Source organism: Zootoca vivipara, chromosome 16 (assembly GCF_963506605.1).
Source record: "Zootoca vivipara chromosome 16, rZooViv1.1, whole genome shotgun sequence".
Lineage (NCBI taxonomy): Eukaryota > Metazoa > Chordata > Lepidosauria > Squamata > Lacertidae > Zootoca > Zootoca vivipara.
Window position 1 is genome coordinate 19,672,283 of NC_083291.1, and position 14,260 is coordinate 19,686,542.

At 45.3% G+C, this 14,260-nt stretch overlaps 1 protein-coding gene across 2 annotated transcripts in view; it reads right to left on the minus strand.

Moving 5' to 3' along the window:
• The window catches only part of PIGG (phosphatidylinositol glycan anchor biosynthesis class G), a 59,679-nt gene that overhangs the window by 12,237 nt on the left and 33,182 nt on the right, over positions 1-14,260 (minus strand). For both annotated transcript variants that reach the window (XM_060268675.1, XM_035097127.2), the window contains one exon: positions 8,511-8,674. In XM_060268675.1, the coding sequence (XP_060124658.1) occupies positions 8,511-8,674 (164 nt within the window). The remainder of the gene's footprint in view (positions 1-8,510; positions 8,675-14,260) is intronic.

The following is a 14,260-nucleotide window of genomic DNA, read 5'->3' on the forward strand; positions in this document are numbered from 1 at the left end:
TGAACCAAGGTCAGCTAAAAGCTCTCCAGGTTCCTGTCTGCGTGAGGAGCATTAACCATACCATGAATAACACTTGTGATTCTGTGGCGGCTGCTAAGGGATTCTGACAACACAGCCTCTGTATCCTGGGAGAACATATTTATGCAGGCTTTGCAGCCGGCGCTAGAATTGTGTACTGCACAAAAAAGAAGCTTATTATGTTTAATAAAGGGTTGTAGGGGGGGTGGATGTGCTGTAGGTTTTGTAATGCAAAACAGAACTACAGGCACACAGGCAATCTCTCTGATGCACAGTAGGTAGCTTGCTAAGTCTGTAGAGACGCAATACCAAAGCACTTGGTAAACGAAATGATGTGCCTCTGAGCACACTAGCCATCGGATTGAGCATCCAATGGTTGTCATAGGCCTAAACGCTGGTTTTTATATTGGGCAGAAGTGAGACTGATAAGCCAATCTCGACTTTGAAGCGACAATCACAGCAACCTGGCAGCAATTCAAAGGCAGGTCCTGTTCTCTTAATATAACCTCTGGCTAGTCGGGATTTTCCCAGCTTGTGTGCTAGTGAGGCAGAGAGCCTAAGTAGCTGGACTGTGGAATCAGGAAGACCTCAGTTCTCCTGCCCACCCGTGGAATCTGCAATGTGGAAATAATGGCAGGTTGTTATGGTAGGAGGATCACTGCCTTGGTCAGGCTGAACCTCTGCTGGGAAAGACACAGGGAGTTCCACCCTGTTCATTCTGGCATTTGATACTATGAACCATGGTAGCCTTTGGGTACGATCTCAGGCACCATCTTTGGATGGTTCTGCTCCAACCTGGAGAACCAGTTCCAGAAGGTGGGATTGGGATGCACGCCTTACAGGGCTCCTCATTCAACATTTGCATGAAGCCGGGAGTGCAAACTTGAATAAAATATGGGAAGAGGGGTTCGAGGTAAGCCCAGCCCCACATAATCGATCACATGACGTGGCACACACACACCATTTAAATGGCAATGCCCATCAACATTGGGGAAACGGCCCCTTGAAGCCTACAAATGAGGTCTGAGGGTCTGGAGTTGGGTGTCATCAATATGGTGACAAAAAGCCGTCTTTTCCAGCTGAGTTCAGTGATGCAGATGAAGTGCTGATCAGGTAATCTGGGAGTACTAATGGACCGGATGAGGGTCAATGAATGGAAACTCAATTCCTGACTGGATGAAGTGTAGTTCCTCTACCCAGAGAGGTTTTTCTTATTAGTTCTCTCTAGGATTAGGTGCAGGGTTTGAGAGTCCATCCATCCATGAGATGGATGAGTCATCCAAGGCCTCTCCCTGGGCACCCCTGCCATCTGAAATGTGATGGAGGTGGTGATTGGAAGAACAGCCTTTTTGGTGGTGGCTCCCTACCTTCAAAATGGCCTCCCTAGAGAGGAAAGCCTAGCACAGGCATAGGCAAACTCAACCCTCCAGATATTTTGGGACTACAACTCCCATCATCCCTAGCTAACAGAACCAGTGGTCAGGGATGATGGGAATTGTAGTCCCAAGACATCTGGAGGGCTGAGTTTGGGGGTGCCTGGTCTAAAGTATATGGGTGTAAGAATTAAGGCCCCCGCTTGAGCTCTGAGTATCCACATGAAATCCCAATGGAACAAATTGCCAAGGAAGGCAGAAGCCAACATGTTTTAAATACTATATACAGCATTAAACCCGTCTCTGGCCATTCACATATTTTCACATTATTATGACTTGCATCTTAACAGAATCCTTTTAGGACTCTCGGTCTACTTCTTTGCTTTGCCATGTGGTTGTTGTTCATTTACCTCTCCTGCCCCTGGGTATTTTTCTACTTAGCTATTTAAAGGTTTTGGAATGAAAACACGCTTTTAAAAAACTGGTGTTAATGTGACTGTTGCTGCAAGGATTGAATTAGCTAGTCAGTGGCAATACCTCAACAGGGGTATTTTCCTTTTAAAGGATCTGAACTACACTGCATATGGGCGAAATTCACCCATCTAGTAAGGCTTTAGGAAAGTAAAGAGAACACAACCAATTCAACTAAGAATCTATTTTAAGAACATGAACAATATTTGCAGCTCTTTAATCAAGCAGTCCAGCCAGGAAAATTTGTCATTCTGATGTAATGCAATTAATCTTTTTGCCAAATTTTTCAGTTGCTTTTCCTCCTCCTCAATTTTAATAGGAACTGTTTGCGTTGTTTTTAAAAATGGAGATTATATACTTAAAACAAACACTTTCATCCCACTAGGGCTTGTCCAAACATTACTTCTGGAGCCGATATTAAATGATTTTAACATAGTTCAAATAAATTAAAAATACTGTAAATATGTTTCTCTTAATTGTTAAGTCATCTTAAATTAATGTTTTAAGTTGCTGTAAAATAGATTATGAATAGTTATTAACTAAACATTTGTTTAGTTGAGTCATTTTTCTTTTTCCAATATGTAACTCAAAGCACTTATTTCTTTTTGGCAACTAATTTTTAAAATAATAGAAAATAATAAAATATAATAATAATAATAATAAACTATAAACACCCCACCAGGCATTTGCAGCTGGCTACAGGGTAGTGGCAAGTTTGACATGGCAATTTTTATGCTGTCATTTTAAGCATGTATGCTGCTGTGTCTATGGTATTCTGGTTTTTATTTTGGAGTTTAATAGTCTTTTTATTTGATACTTGTATCATAAGCAGCTTTGACGATCCTTATAGGAGAGGAAGGTGATTTTATTTACTGTATTAATATATATATATATATATATATATATATATATATATATATATATATATATATATAAATATGAACTACCATATTTCATAGAATCATAGAATCATAGAGTTGGAAGAGACCACAAGGGCCATCCAGTCCAACCCCCTGCCAAGCAGGAAACACCATCAAAGCATTCCTGACAGATGGCTGTCAAGCCTCTGCTTAAAGACCTCCAAAGAAGGAGACTCCACCACACTCCTTGGCAGCAAATTCCACTGCCGAACAGCTCTTACTGTCAGGAAGTTCTTCCTAATGTTTAGGTGGAATCTTCTTTCTTGAAGTTTGAATCCATTGCTCCGTGTCCGCTTCTCTGGAGCAGCAGAAAACAACCTTTCTCCCTCCTCTATATGACATCCTTTTATATATTTGAACATGGTTATCATATCACCCCTTAACCTTCTCTTCTCCAGGCTAAACATACCCAGCTCCCTAAGCCGTTCCTCATAAGGCATCATTTCCAGGCCTTTGACCATTTTGGTTGCCCTCTTCTGGACACGTTCCAGCTTATCAGTATCCTTCTTGAACTGTGGTGCCCAGAACTGGACACAGTACTCCAGGTGAGGTCTGACCAGAGCAGAATACAGTGGTACTATTACTTCCCTTGATCTAGATGCTATACTCCTATTGATGCAGCCCAGAATTGCATTGGCTTTTTTAGCTGCTGCATCACACTGCTGACTCATGTCAAGTTTGTGGTCTACCAAGACTCCTAGATCCTTTTCACATGTACTGCTCTCAAGCCAGGTGTCTCCCATCCTGTATTTGTGCCTTTCATTTTTTTTGCCCAAGTGTAGTACTTTACATTTCTCCTTGTTAAAATTCATCTTGTTTGCTTTGGCCCAGTTGTCTAATCTGTTAAGGTCATTCTGAAGTGTGATCCTGTCCTCTGGGGTGTTAGCCACCCCTCCCAATTTGGTGTCATCTGCAAACTTGCTCAGGATGCCCTCAAGCCCATCATCCAAGTCATTGATAAAGATGTTGAACAAGACTGGGCCCAAGACAGAACCCTGTGGCACCCCACTAGTCACTACTCTCCAGGATGAGGAGGAGCCATTGATGAGCACCCTTTGGGTTCGGTCAGTAAGCCAGTTACAAATCCACTGAATGGTAGCATTGTCTAGCCCACATTTTACCAGCTTCTTTACAAGAATATCATGGGGCACCTTGTCAAAGGCCTTGCTGAAATCAAGATAGGCTACATCCACAGCGTTCCCTTCATCTACCAGGCTTGTAATTCTGTCAAAAAATGAGATCAGATTAGTCTGACATGACTTATTTTTCAGGAACCCATGCTGACTTTTAGTGATCACAGAGTTTCTTTCTAGGTGCTCACAGACTGTTTGCTTAATGATCTGCTCTAGAATCTTTCCTGGTATTGATGTCAGGCTGACTGGGCGGTAATTGTTTGGGTCCTCTGTTTTCCCCTTTTTGAAAATAGGGACAACATTTGCCCTCCTCCAGTCTGCTGGAACTTCGCCTGTTCTCCAGGAATTTTCAAAGATTATTGCCAGTGGTTCTGAAATCACCTCTGCCAGTTCTTTTAATACTCTTGGATGTAGTTCATCTGGCCCTGGAGACTTGAATACATCTAAACTAGCCAAGTATTCTTGTACTACCTCCTTACTTATTCTGGGCTGTGTTTCCCCTGCTGAATCATCTGCTCCATATTCTTCAGGTTGGGCGTTGTTTTCTTTCTTGGAGAAGACTGAGGCAAAGAAGGCATTGAGGAGTTCTGCCCTTTCTCTGTCCCCTGTTTGCATTTCACCATCTTCTCCTCTGAGTGACCCCACTGTTTCCTTGTTTTTCCTTTTGCTACGGACATACCCATAAAAGCCCTTTTTGTTGCTTTTAACCTCTCTAGCGAGCCTGAGTTCATTCTGTGCTTTAGCTTTTCTGACTTTGTCTCTACACGTGCTGGCTATATGTTTGAATTCCTCTCTGGAGATTTCCCCCCTTTTCCATTTTTTGTACATATCCCTTTTAAATCTTAACTCAGTCAAAAGTTCTTTAGATAGCCAGCCTGGCTTCTTTAGGCACCTTCCATGTTTCCGTCTCATTGGTATTGCCTGAAGTTGTGCTTTTAATATCTCCCTTTTAACAAACTCCCAACCATCATGAACTCCCTTCCCTTTTAGTATTACTGTCCATGGGATTTCACCCAGCGTTTCCCTAAGTTTTCTGAAGTTGGCTTTCTTAAAGTCTAGAATTTGGACCTTAGTATGCTTGGTTGCTCCTTTCCGCTGGATAATAAACTCCAGAAGAGCATGGTCACTCCCACCTAATGATCCTGCCACTTCTACCCCACTAACCAAGTCATCACTATTGGTTAGGACCAGATCTAAAATGGCTGATCCTCTTGTTGCTTCTCCCACTTTCTGGACAATGAAGTTGTCTGCAAGGCCAGTGAGGAATCTGTTCGACCTTATGCTCTTGGCTGAGTTTGACATCCAACAAATATCAGGATAGTTGAAATCCCCCATTACTACTATCTCACTTCCTTTGGAATGCTTGGCCATCTGTTCCAGGAAGGCATCATCTGTGTCCTCAGTTTGGCTTGGGGATCTATAGTAAACTCCCACAATGAGATCACTGTTGTTTTTCTCTCCCTTAATTTTGACCCAGATACTCTCAATTTGGCTTTGAAGTTTTAAATCCTGGATCTCTTCACAGGTATACATATCCCTAACATATAAAGCTACTCCTCCTCCTTTCCTGTTTGGTCTATTTCTCTTAAATAGATTGTATCCCTCTATTACTACATTCCAGTCATGAGACTCATCCCACCAGGTTTCAGTGATGCCTATTATGTCATATTTAGTTTGCTGTACCAAGAGCTCAAGTTCATCTTGTTTATTTCCCATGCTCTGTGCATTAGTATACAGACATTGAAGACCGTTGATCATTCCCCCATGTCTCTTATTTAAGGATATTTTCGTCCCACCACTAGGTCTGCATGCTGCTTGCTCCATTTGGTCCTTGACATTTGGATGATCATCTTCAGCATTTGATAGACTCCTACCTTCAGGACCACTGTCTCCCTCCCCCACATAAGTCAGTTTAAAGCCCTCCTGATGAGGTTTTTGAGTTTTGTGGCAAAAACATTCCTCCCAACTTTTGTGAGGTGCAGTCCATCACTTGCCAGAAGTCCATCTTCAAGAAACTGCAGACCATGATCTAGGAATCCAAACCGTTCCTGTTTGCACCATTTGCGAAGCCAGTTGTTCACTTCCCCTATTTTCCCCTCTCTCCCTGGGCCATGTCGTTCAACTGGGAGGACAGAAGAGATGACAATTTGTGCATCTAATTGCTTCAACTTCCTGCCCAGAGCCTCATAATCATTTTTGATCTTCTGTAAGCTATGGCTTGCAGTGTCATTGGTTCCCACATGCACCAAAAGGAAGGGGTATTTGTCGGTGGGTTTTATGATTCCTTGCAGCCGTTCTGTTACATCTTTGATCTTGGCCCCAGGTAGACAGCACACCTCTCGAGACATCTTGTCAGGCCCACAGATCACTGCTTCTGTACCCCTCAGTAGGGAATCCCCTATCACCACTACACGCCTCTTCATAGGCTTGGTTGGGATTCTTCCATGTGCTGTCCCTTCCAAGGTTACCTGCATATTCCCGGAGGACTGACTTTGCTGCTCGTCTTCATATTCCTCATCAACTGTGATGAGGGAGAGATCCTCAGGTGGAGTCTGTTCCTCGTCTTCCATGAGCACTTCAAAACGGTTGTGTAATTCTAAGCACTCAGAGCGATCCCTGGGCCTTCTACTTCTATGAGTCACGTTCCTCCATACATCTGGCTGCTGTGTTGGGGAACTGACCTCCTCCTCAGGGAGATCCCCTGTCTCCTCCTTGGTGCAGACAGTGTGCTCTGCTGCATCCAAGAAAAGCTCCAGCTCCTTAATTCTCTGGAGCGTAGATACACGCCCCTGAAGCTGCTGCACCTTCTCTTCCAGAAGGGCAACCTTGTTTTCTAGTAGGGCAACCAACTTGCAATTGTTGCACGTGTAGCTACCCACATCCTTTGGCAAGAAAACAAACATTGCACAGGAATTGCAGGTGATTTTAAAAAGGAGAAAGGCGACAAGGTCTCCTGAGTTAGCAATTCTCCAGAGCTTTTACCAGGAAGTCCCGCCAACGGATTCAAATTAGCTTACATATAATGAGAACGTTTCAAAGCCAGTGCTCAATATTAAAAAGCTGGTACACATTCAGCCGCAAGCCCTTTTTATTGTGAATATATACATTCACTCTATATGGGTGGAGGGGGGTCTACAATTTTTGGATGGCCTTGTTGGCCAGGCCAAAAACCCTAGTCACCACCCCCAAAGCAGGAAGGGTAGGAGAGGACAGAGGCCAACTGGGTGGTGCTGCTTGAAGGTACCTTGAGTGCCCTTAGGCAATAATAATAATAATAATAATAATAATAATAATAATAATAATAATAATTTATTATTTATACTCCACCCTTCTGGCTGGGTTTCCCCAGCCACTCTGGTCGGCTTCCAACAGAAAAATAAAACACAGTAATCTATTAAGCATTAAAAGCCTCCCTGAACAGGGCTGCCTTCAGATGTCTTCTAAAAGTCTGGTAGTTGTTTTCCTCTTTGACATCTGTTGGGAGGGCATTCCACAGGGCAGGCGCCACCACCGAGAAGGCCCTCTGCCTAGTTCCCTGCAACTTGGCTTCTCGCAACGAGGGAACCGCCAGAAGGCCCTCGGTGCTGGACCTCAGTGTCCGGGCAGAATGATGGGGGTGGAGACGCTCCTTCAGGTAATGGCATCCCGCTCCCTGCTCCCCATCATTCCTACTCTGAATCAGGAAAAGCCAACAGGTGTGGAGGCTGTCATTTTGGATCTTTGTAACCAAGGCTCTCCAATGCTCTTGGACACATAGCCATATCCCATTTTGGGCCAAAGCAGAAGAAGAAAGCACACATTTTCCAACCCTTAGGATCAGACTTCTGACACTAAACCTCCGCTGCCTTCTTCAGGAGAAGAAAAGGCTAAGGGAGTAAACCCTTCACAAAACCAGAGTGGAGTCCCTAAGACAGTTGGATGGTGTCTTGTACGCCTCCTTCTGGCAACTCCTGCAGCTAAGCTGGTGCCAAACGTATTGCTCTGCTTTCCTTTGGACCACATCAACAAGGCCGAGGAGAGGGTCTTGTCGCCTGGGTAGCCCAGCAACACCATACACACAGCCTAAAACTGCATCCCAGGGAGGTCACTTTGGTGCTGCCAGCGCAGCAGTTTGACTTCAAACCCCCCCCCCCAATACTCCATTGTCTCTTGAGACAGAGAAAGCCTTTTTGAAATGCTAATATGGGGGGGGGGGGAAATGTGGACAATTGCAAAGCAGAATCTGCAGGCAGGTATGTTTATCCCCCCTGCCCAGGAATTCTCTCCCCACCCACCAGTAGTTTTTCAGTTCTTTTCTCCAGCCAGACTCTAAAAACCCAATTGCTGAATCAGTGGGCAGAATAAAAAAGAGCCTCCTGCTTGCTTGCCTGCCAGTCCTGCCCTCTTAAACGTTCCATTATATCAGCCCACGCAAGTTTGAGAACACACATTTGCCAATAACATCTCTGGCTCGCCCCTTAGGCTTGCAAAGTTCGCTGGAGCATGGACCTTGACATTCAGCACACAGCCAGAAAGAAATTAAACATTTAGCAGTATTTATAAAGCTGCGGTCAGTGCAAAAAACAACAACAACAACAACAACAACAACAGATTACCTGCTCACTTCAGAGCTCAAATAGCACAGCAAGTGAATGGCCCACAACAAAGGTCCAGAATATGTCGCAAATCCAGTTAGGAAGATGGCCGGGATTTCCACGTAGTTATCAAGCCCGACAAAGCCAGCCGAAACATCCACAGAGGCAATGCTGTTTGAGTTGCCCTGGAAGAAAAGGAAAATACTGAGCAGCTAAATCCACACAGTGAAAATTTGAAAGCTATCCAAGATACATCTCGAGGTCCTAAGGGGGAGGAGGCCTTTCAGAACTCTGTCTTTACAACTTTCCCCCAGACCAGGGGCAGGGGATACTTTTAGCCCAAAGTGGGCAACCTTCCAGAGGCTGCGATTCAGCCACAGAGAAGTCAGAGGTTTCTGCATGTACATCTCCATCCAACCAGCAAGAAGCAATATGACAGATCTCTCTCTCTCTTCCCCCCCCCCCCCACATTTTGTTAATGTAAATTTCCTTAAAAAATAAGACCGAATAATTGATGCTTTTGAATTATGGTGCTGGAGGAGACCCTTGAGAGTCCCATGGACTGCAAGAAGATCAAACCTATCCATTCTGAAGGAAACCATCCCTGAGTGCTCACTGGAAGGACAGATCCTGAAGCTGAGGCTCCAATACTTTGGCCACCTCATGAGAAGAGAAGACTCTCTGGAAAAGACCCTGATGTTGGGAAAGATTGAGGGCACAAGGAGAAGGGGACGACAGAGGACGAGATGGTTGGACAGTGTTCTTTAAGCCACCAACATGAGTCTGACCAAACTGCGGGAGGCAGTGGAAGACAGGAGTGCCTGGCGTGCTCTGGTCCATGGGGTCACGAAGAGTTGGACACGACTAAACAACAGCAATAGTAGTAACAGAGACCTGGAGGCTCAATCAACCCCAGCCTCAGGAAGCTGTCCACTATTATGCCCCTCACTCAATTTCTTAAACAGACATAAGCAAAGGTCCCTTTAAGCCTCAGGCCTCAGGTGTGTGCAGCAACCATTTGTATCAGGAAATGTGTGTGGAAGGTGTGTGTGACGAAGACAATGTGATTATGGACACAGTGCTGCAAAAGGTGAGGTTTTAACCCTTTCTTCCAGTTTCCCCCAATCGAAATCCCCCCTCACATTTACTATTTACCGGGGGTGGGAGGAAGAGACCATAAATGTATGATCACGAGTACCTGAATACTTTGCCACGTCGGGTAAATAGCAGCTTGGAGAGGGGAGGATTTGGAACTGATCTCTGCCACTGTCACATCAAAGCCTTCTACAGTCCTCCATCATGCTCGTCATTCCTCTTTGCTAGCATCCTAGCTCACACAGGGAACCGACTAACTGTTGCTCTTCATATTGGGGACTATGGGATTAAAAAGTTCATGGATCCCATCAGTTTTCCGGGAGTGTCAGTCAATGGCGGGAGACCATGTGCTGGCCTTTCAGCCCTTGTGCGGCTTAAAATATGTACCGTGTGGATAATCCAGTGCTATTTTTCTAGAAAAAGAGGTAGCAGAAGCAACCATGAACACCTCCCTTGTTCTCCTAGAATGGCAATGGCGCCCACCTGAGAGTTCCAGCTGGAAAAAAGCCCTGGGATAAGCCATTGTTGTTGCCGTCAACTCAGGGATGTAAAGGACAATATGAGATTCCTCCAGTTTTTAAAAGAGGCATTCGAACCACTTCTGTATAAATCACAAACAAGTGGCTTACTTATTTTTAGTTTTTCTTTATATAAAGATTTTATATATTCCCCCGGCTCGAAGCGAATCTGTTCTTCGTTCCTTATTTGATTCTGCAGTTTAGAGCCTGGCATACCTTGAGGTAAAGTGTACTGTGCAGATATTACATTTTAAATATTTACGCTGTGCTACACGAATTCTATCCCCAAGAGGATGCCAGCTTCACAAAGCCATTGCCCGGTGCTCAGAGGCGTATGCAAATTTGTATTCGGGAGAGGACAAACCGTCAGAATGGAGGCATTGTGCGGAGGAAGCAGCCACACAATATCTATCTACTGCAACGGGAGGCCTAAGTGGCCAGACAAATGTTCTCTTTTGTTCGTTATAAATTTTTGAACATGCATTAGAAACAAAATGAACAGAACAGTAATTTTTAATGGGGACTAGGTTCTATATCAAGAGGTAGACAGGAACGGGCTAAAAGCAAAACGCAACTAGGTTTGTACAATAACAAAACTCAACATCTACTTTCGTGTTACTTTGAGAGGAAGCCCACAAAGCACCCAGTAGATTTGGTGAGGAACGAGGACAAATCTCTGGCTTCCTAGCTTGTGCTAACACTAGGGATGGGCGATATCTGGTTTTCAACTTCATGACATATCACCAGCTAAACATCGCATCAAACCGATATATCACAATGTCTGAAATAAGGATAGAGCTATGAAGAGGCATTGGCTGGCTTCACGGGTTCCCCCCACATTATGATTTTTGCATAGCACACAAACACACACACACACACACACACACACACACACATCATGATTCTCAATATATTGCCAGGTCAAAAATTACGAGACCGATATCACGATATGGACTTCAAACCAGTTTTGGATGATATATTGCCCAGCCCTGGCACACACTCATGCCAATATCAGTCACAATTAGAGCCCGAGATGAGGCCTGCATACCAACCCTTTGAGCCTTGTCTCAGCATTAATCCACCCTTTTGCCTTACAGGCACAAGCATGCACACACTGGGTATGTGCCAACCAGTACCAGCACAATTCAAAGTTTAAAGCCCTAAATGGCCTCGGGCCCAGTATACCTGAAGGAGGGTCTCCACCCCCATCGTTCTGCCCGGACACTGAGGTCCAGCTCCGAGGGCCTTCTGGCGGTTCCCTCACTGCGAGAAGTGAAGCTACAGGGAACCAGGCAGAGGGCCTTCTCAGTAGTGGCACCCGTCCTGTGGAACGCCCTCCCATCAGATGTCAAGGAAATAAACAACTATCTAACTTTTAGAAGACACCTGAAGGCAGCCCTGTTAGGGAAGTTTTAAATGTTTGAAGTTTTATTCTGTTTTTAATGTTCTGTTGGGAGGCGCCCAGAGGGGCAGGGTAGAAATGATAAATTATTTATTCATTGATGATGATGATGTTCCACAGCATGCATGAGGCATCTTCAGGCCCATGCCTCCTCTACACACGGTGGATGTGGCACAAGCAAGAGGTTTGTTCTGGCACATAATCACACAAAAAAGCATGTACGTTTGCAGATGTACTAGGGAGTGGGGTGGATCACAGCTCAGTGGCCAAGAGCACGTGTTTTGGAACTGGAAGGTCGCGGGCTCAATCCCTGGTACCTCCAGTTAAAACACTCTGGTCACAGGTGACGGGAAGGGCCTCTACCTGAGAATCCTGGAAAGCTGCTGCCAGTCAGAGTAGACAATAATGGGCTATGTGGGCATACAGTCCAACAAGCTACGAGTCAGTTTCCTATTATCAACAGTGCCAACACAGGCATTGGTTAGTTTTCAAAAGGCAGAGCCAGAGATGGCGTGTTTTTGGTACTCAAGGCAGCAAATCCAAATGCTGCTTCCTGTGGTGGCAATATAACTTTAAAAAAAACTTTAAAAAAAAACTTCTCTGTACACTTAAAAAAAAACTTCTCTGAATAAATAGTTCACCCTACGCGCGCCCCTACAACTTTTATACCATGCCTTTTAACTGGAAATGACTCTCATTACAGCTTACAAAAATCAGTTCTAAGACAGTCCTTGCCCTTGGACTTGCCCCAGTAGCAAAGAATTTTAAAAGACACAAGTGGGGAAAAAGGAATGGAAGGGGGATTCGTTCAAATCGTAGAAGGGAATATTATTTGCATATCCCTACAAGCCACTGTCCCGATTCACACACCCCAGAAGTGATGGATATCACTTGTTCTGCCCCAAGATAAAATGGTGGCCTGGCAAGCTGGGAAAACAGAGATAAACACTTCAACGGACTATCAGTGCTAAGCATCTACGAAAGGGTTGAACCCGGAGTGGCAGTTAAAGAGTTCTTCAACCTAGGGCAAAACCTCCTGTATCTCCTTGCCTGGAGAGCAAAACAAAAGAGATGAAGGAATACAAAACCATCTCACAGCCCTGGGGAAAAAAAGTTAAGGTAAAGAACTGCTATCTATTTCTGAGGCATGCGTTTCCAAGCTTGGTGGTAAAGCTTCAAATCAAGCAATGAAACAGGCTCCAATTTTCTTATGGGAGTTCTTACAACCAGAACACCATGCAAAACAATTTAAATGACAGTGCAATAAGTGCAGCCTCAGGCACAAGAACCAGAACCGAGGGACTGGAGGCGAAGTATCTTTCAAATTATGTTTCAGGGAATTCAGAGTTAACTCTGCTGGAGGCAGGGCCGTCTTGAGCAGATCGCGCGCCCTGGTGCTGAGGGGCGGAGATCGCTCCGCCGCCCGCCCTGCCCTCGCAGGGCGCAATTGGTTTCCGCGCAGCTTTGCCGCGCGGCGCCCTCCTTCCCAGGCCGGCGCCCAGCTTACCAGCCCCGCGCCATGGTGCACTGCGCCACCGGGGGTCTACGACAAGCCGGGCCTGGCTGGAGGGCCAAATGCCTGGAATATCAGTTGCTAAGTGCTGTTGGGCTCAGGGTCTCCTTGCGGGAATCCCAGGGACATCTGGCTGGCCTCTGTGAGAACAGGATGTTGGACTAGATGGGCCTTTGGCCTGAACAACAGGGTCATCTTATGTCCTTATGTTTAACTCGGAATTCCTCAGACGCTCATCAGGGTTCCTCAAAGAAGATTAATAGCGCTGGGCAATCTTTCCTGAAACACCGGTTGCCAACAGCTATTATTAATCTTCCCTTGCAATGTGCAGCTACGGGGAAACGTTACGCACATTGTAGCACACTCTCGGTTCATCTGGGGCTCTGAGGAGGCCCAGCAGATTGTAGTAATGTAGGACCCGAAAGAATGCCCTGAAACACACCGGAACATTCTCTCCAGGCCGATACCAGACGATCCCCTGGCAAAAAAGTGTATGTTGGAAGGTTCTCTGCAGCCAGGAAAAGCTTTAATCTCTTAAATCAGATTTCTCCTCAGATTTACCCACTTTAGGACTATGGCATGCCCCAATAATAATAATAATTTACTATTTATACCTGCCCATCTGGCTGGGTTTCCCCAGCCACTCTGGGTGGCTCCCATCAAAATATTAATAATAATAAAAAGCAAAAAAGCATCAAACATTAAAAATTTCCCTAAACAGGGCTGCCTTCAGATGTCTTCTATAACAATAATATAATAATAATTTATTATTTATACCCCGCCCATCCGGCCGGGTCTCCCCAGCCACTCTGGGCGGCTTCCAACAGAAGAATAAAACACAATAATCATTAAACATTAAAAGCCTCCCTGAACAGAGCTGCCTTCAGATGTCTTCTAAAAGTCTGGTAGTTGTTTTCCTTTTTGACATCTGTTGGGAGGGCGTTCCACAGGGCAGACGCCACCACCGAGAAGGCCCTCTGCCTAGTTCCCTGCAACTTGGCTTCTTGCAATGAGGAAACCGCCAGAAGGCCCTCGGTGCTGGACCTCAGTGTCCGGGCAGAATGATGGAGGTGGAGACGCTCCTTCAGGTATACTGGACCGAGGCCATTTAGGGCTTTAAAGGTCAGACAGTTGTTTATTTCCTTGACATCTGATGGGAGGGCATGCCACAGGGCGGGCGCCACTACTGAGAAGTAGTTCCCTGTCGCTTCACTTCTCACAGTGAGGGAACCGCCAGAAGGCC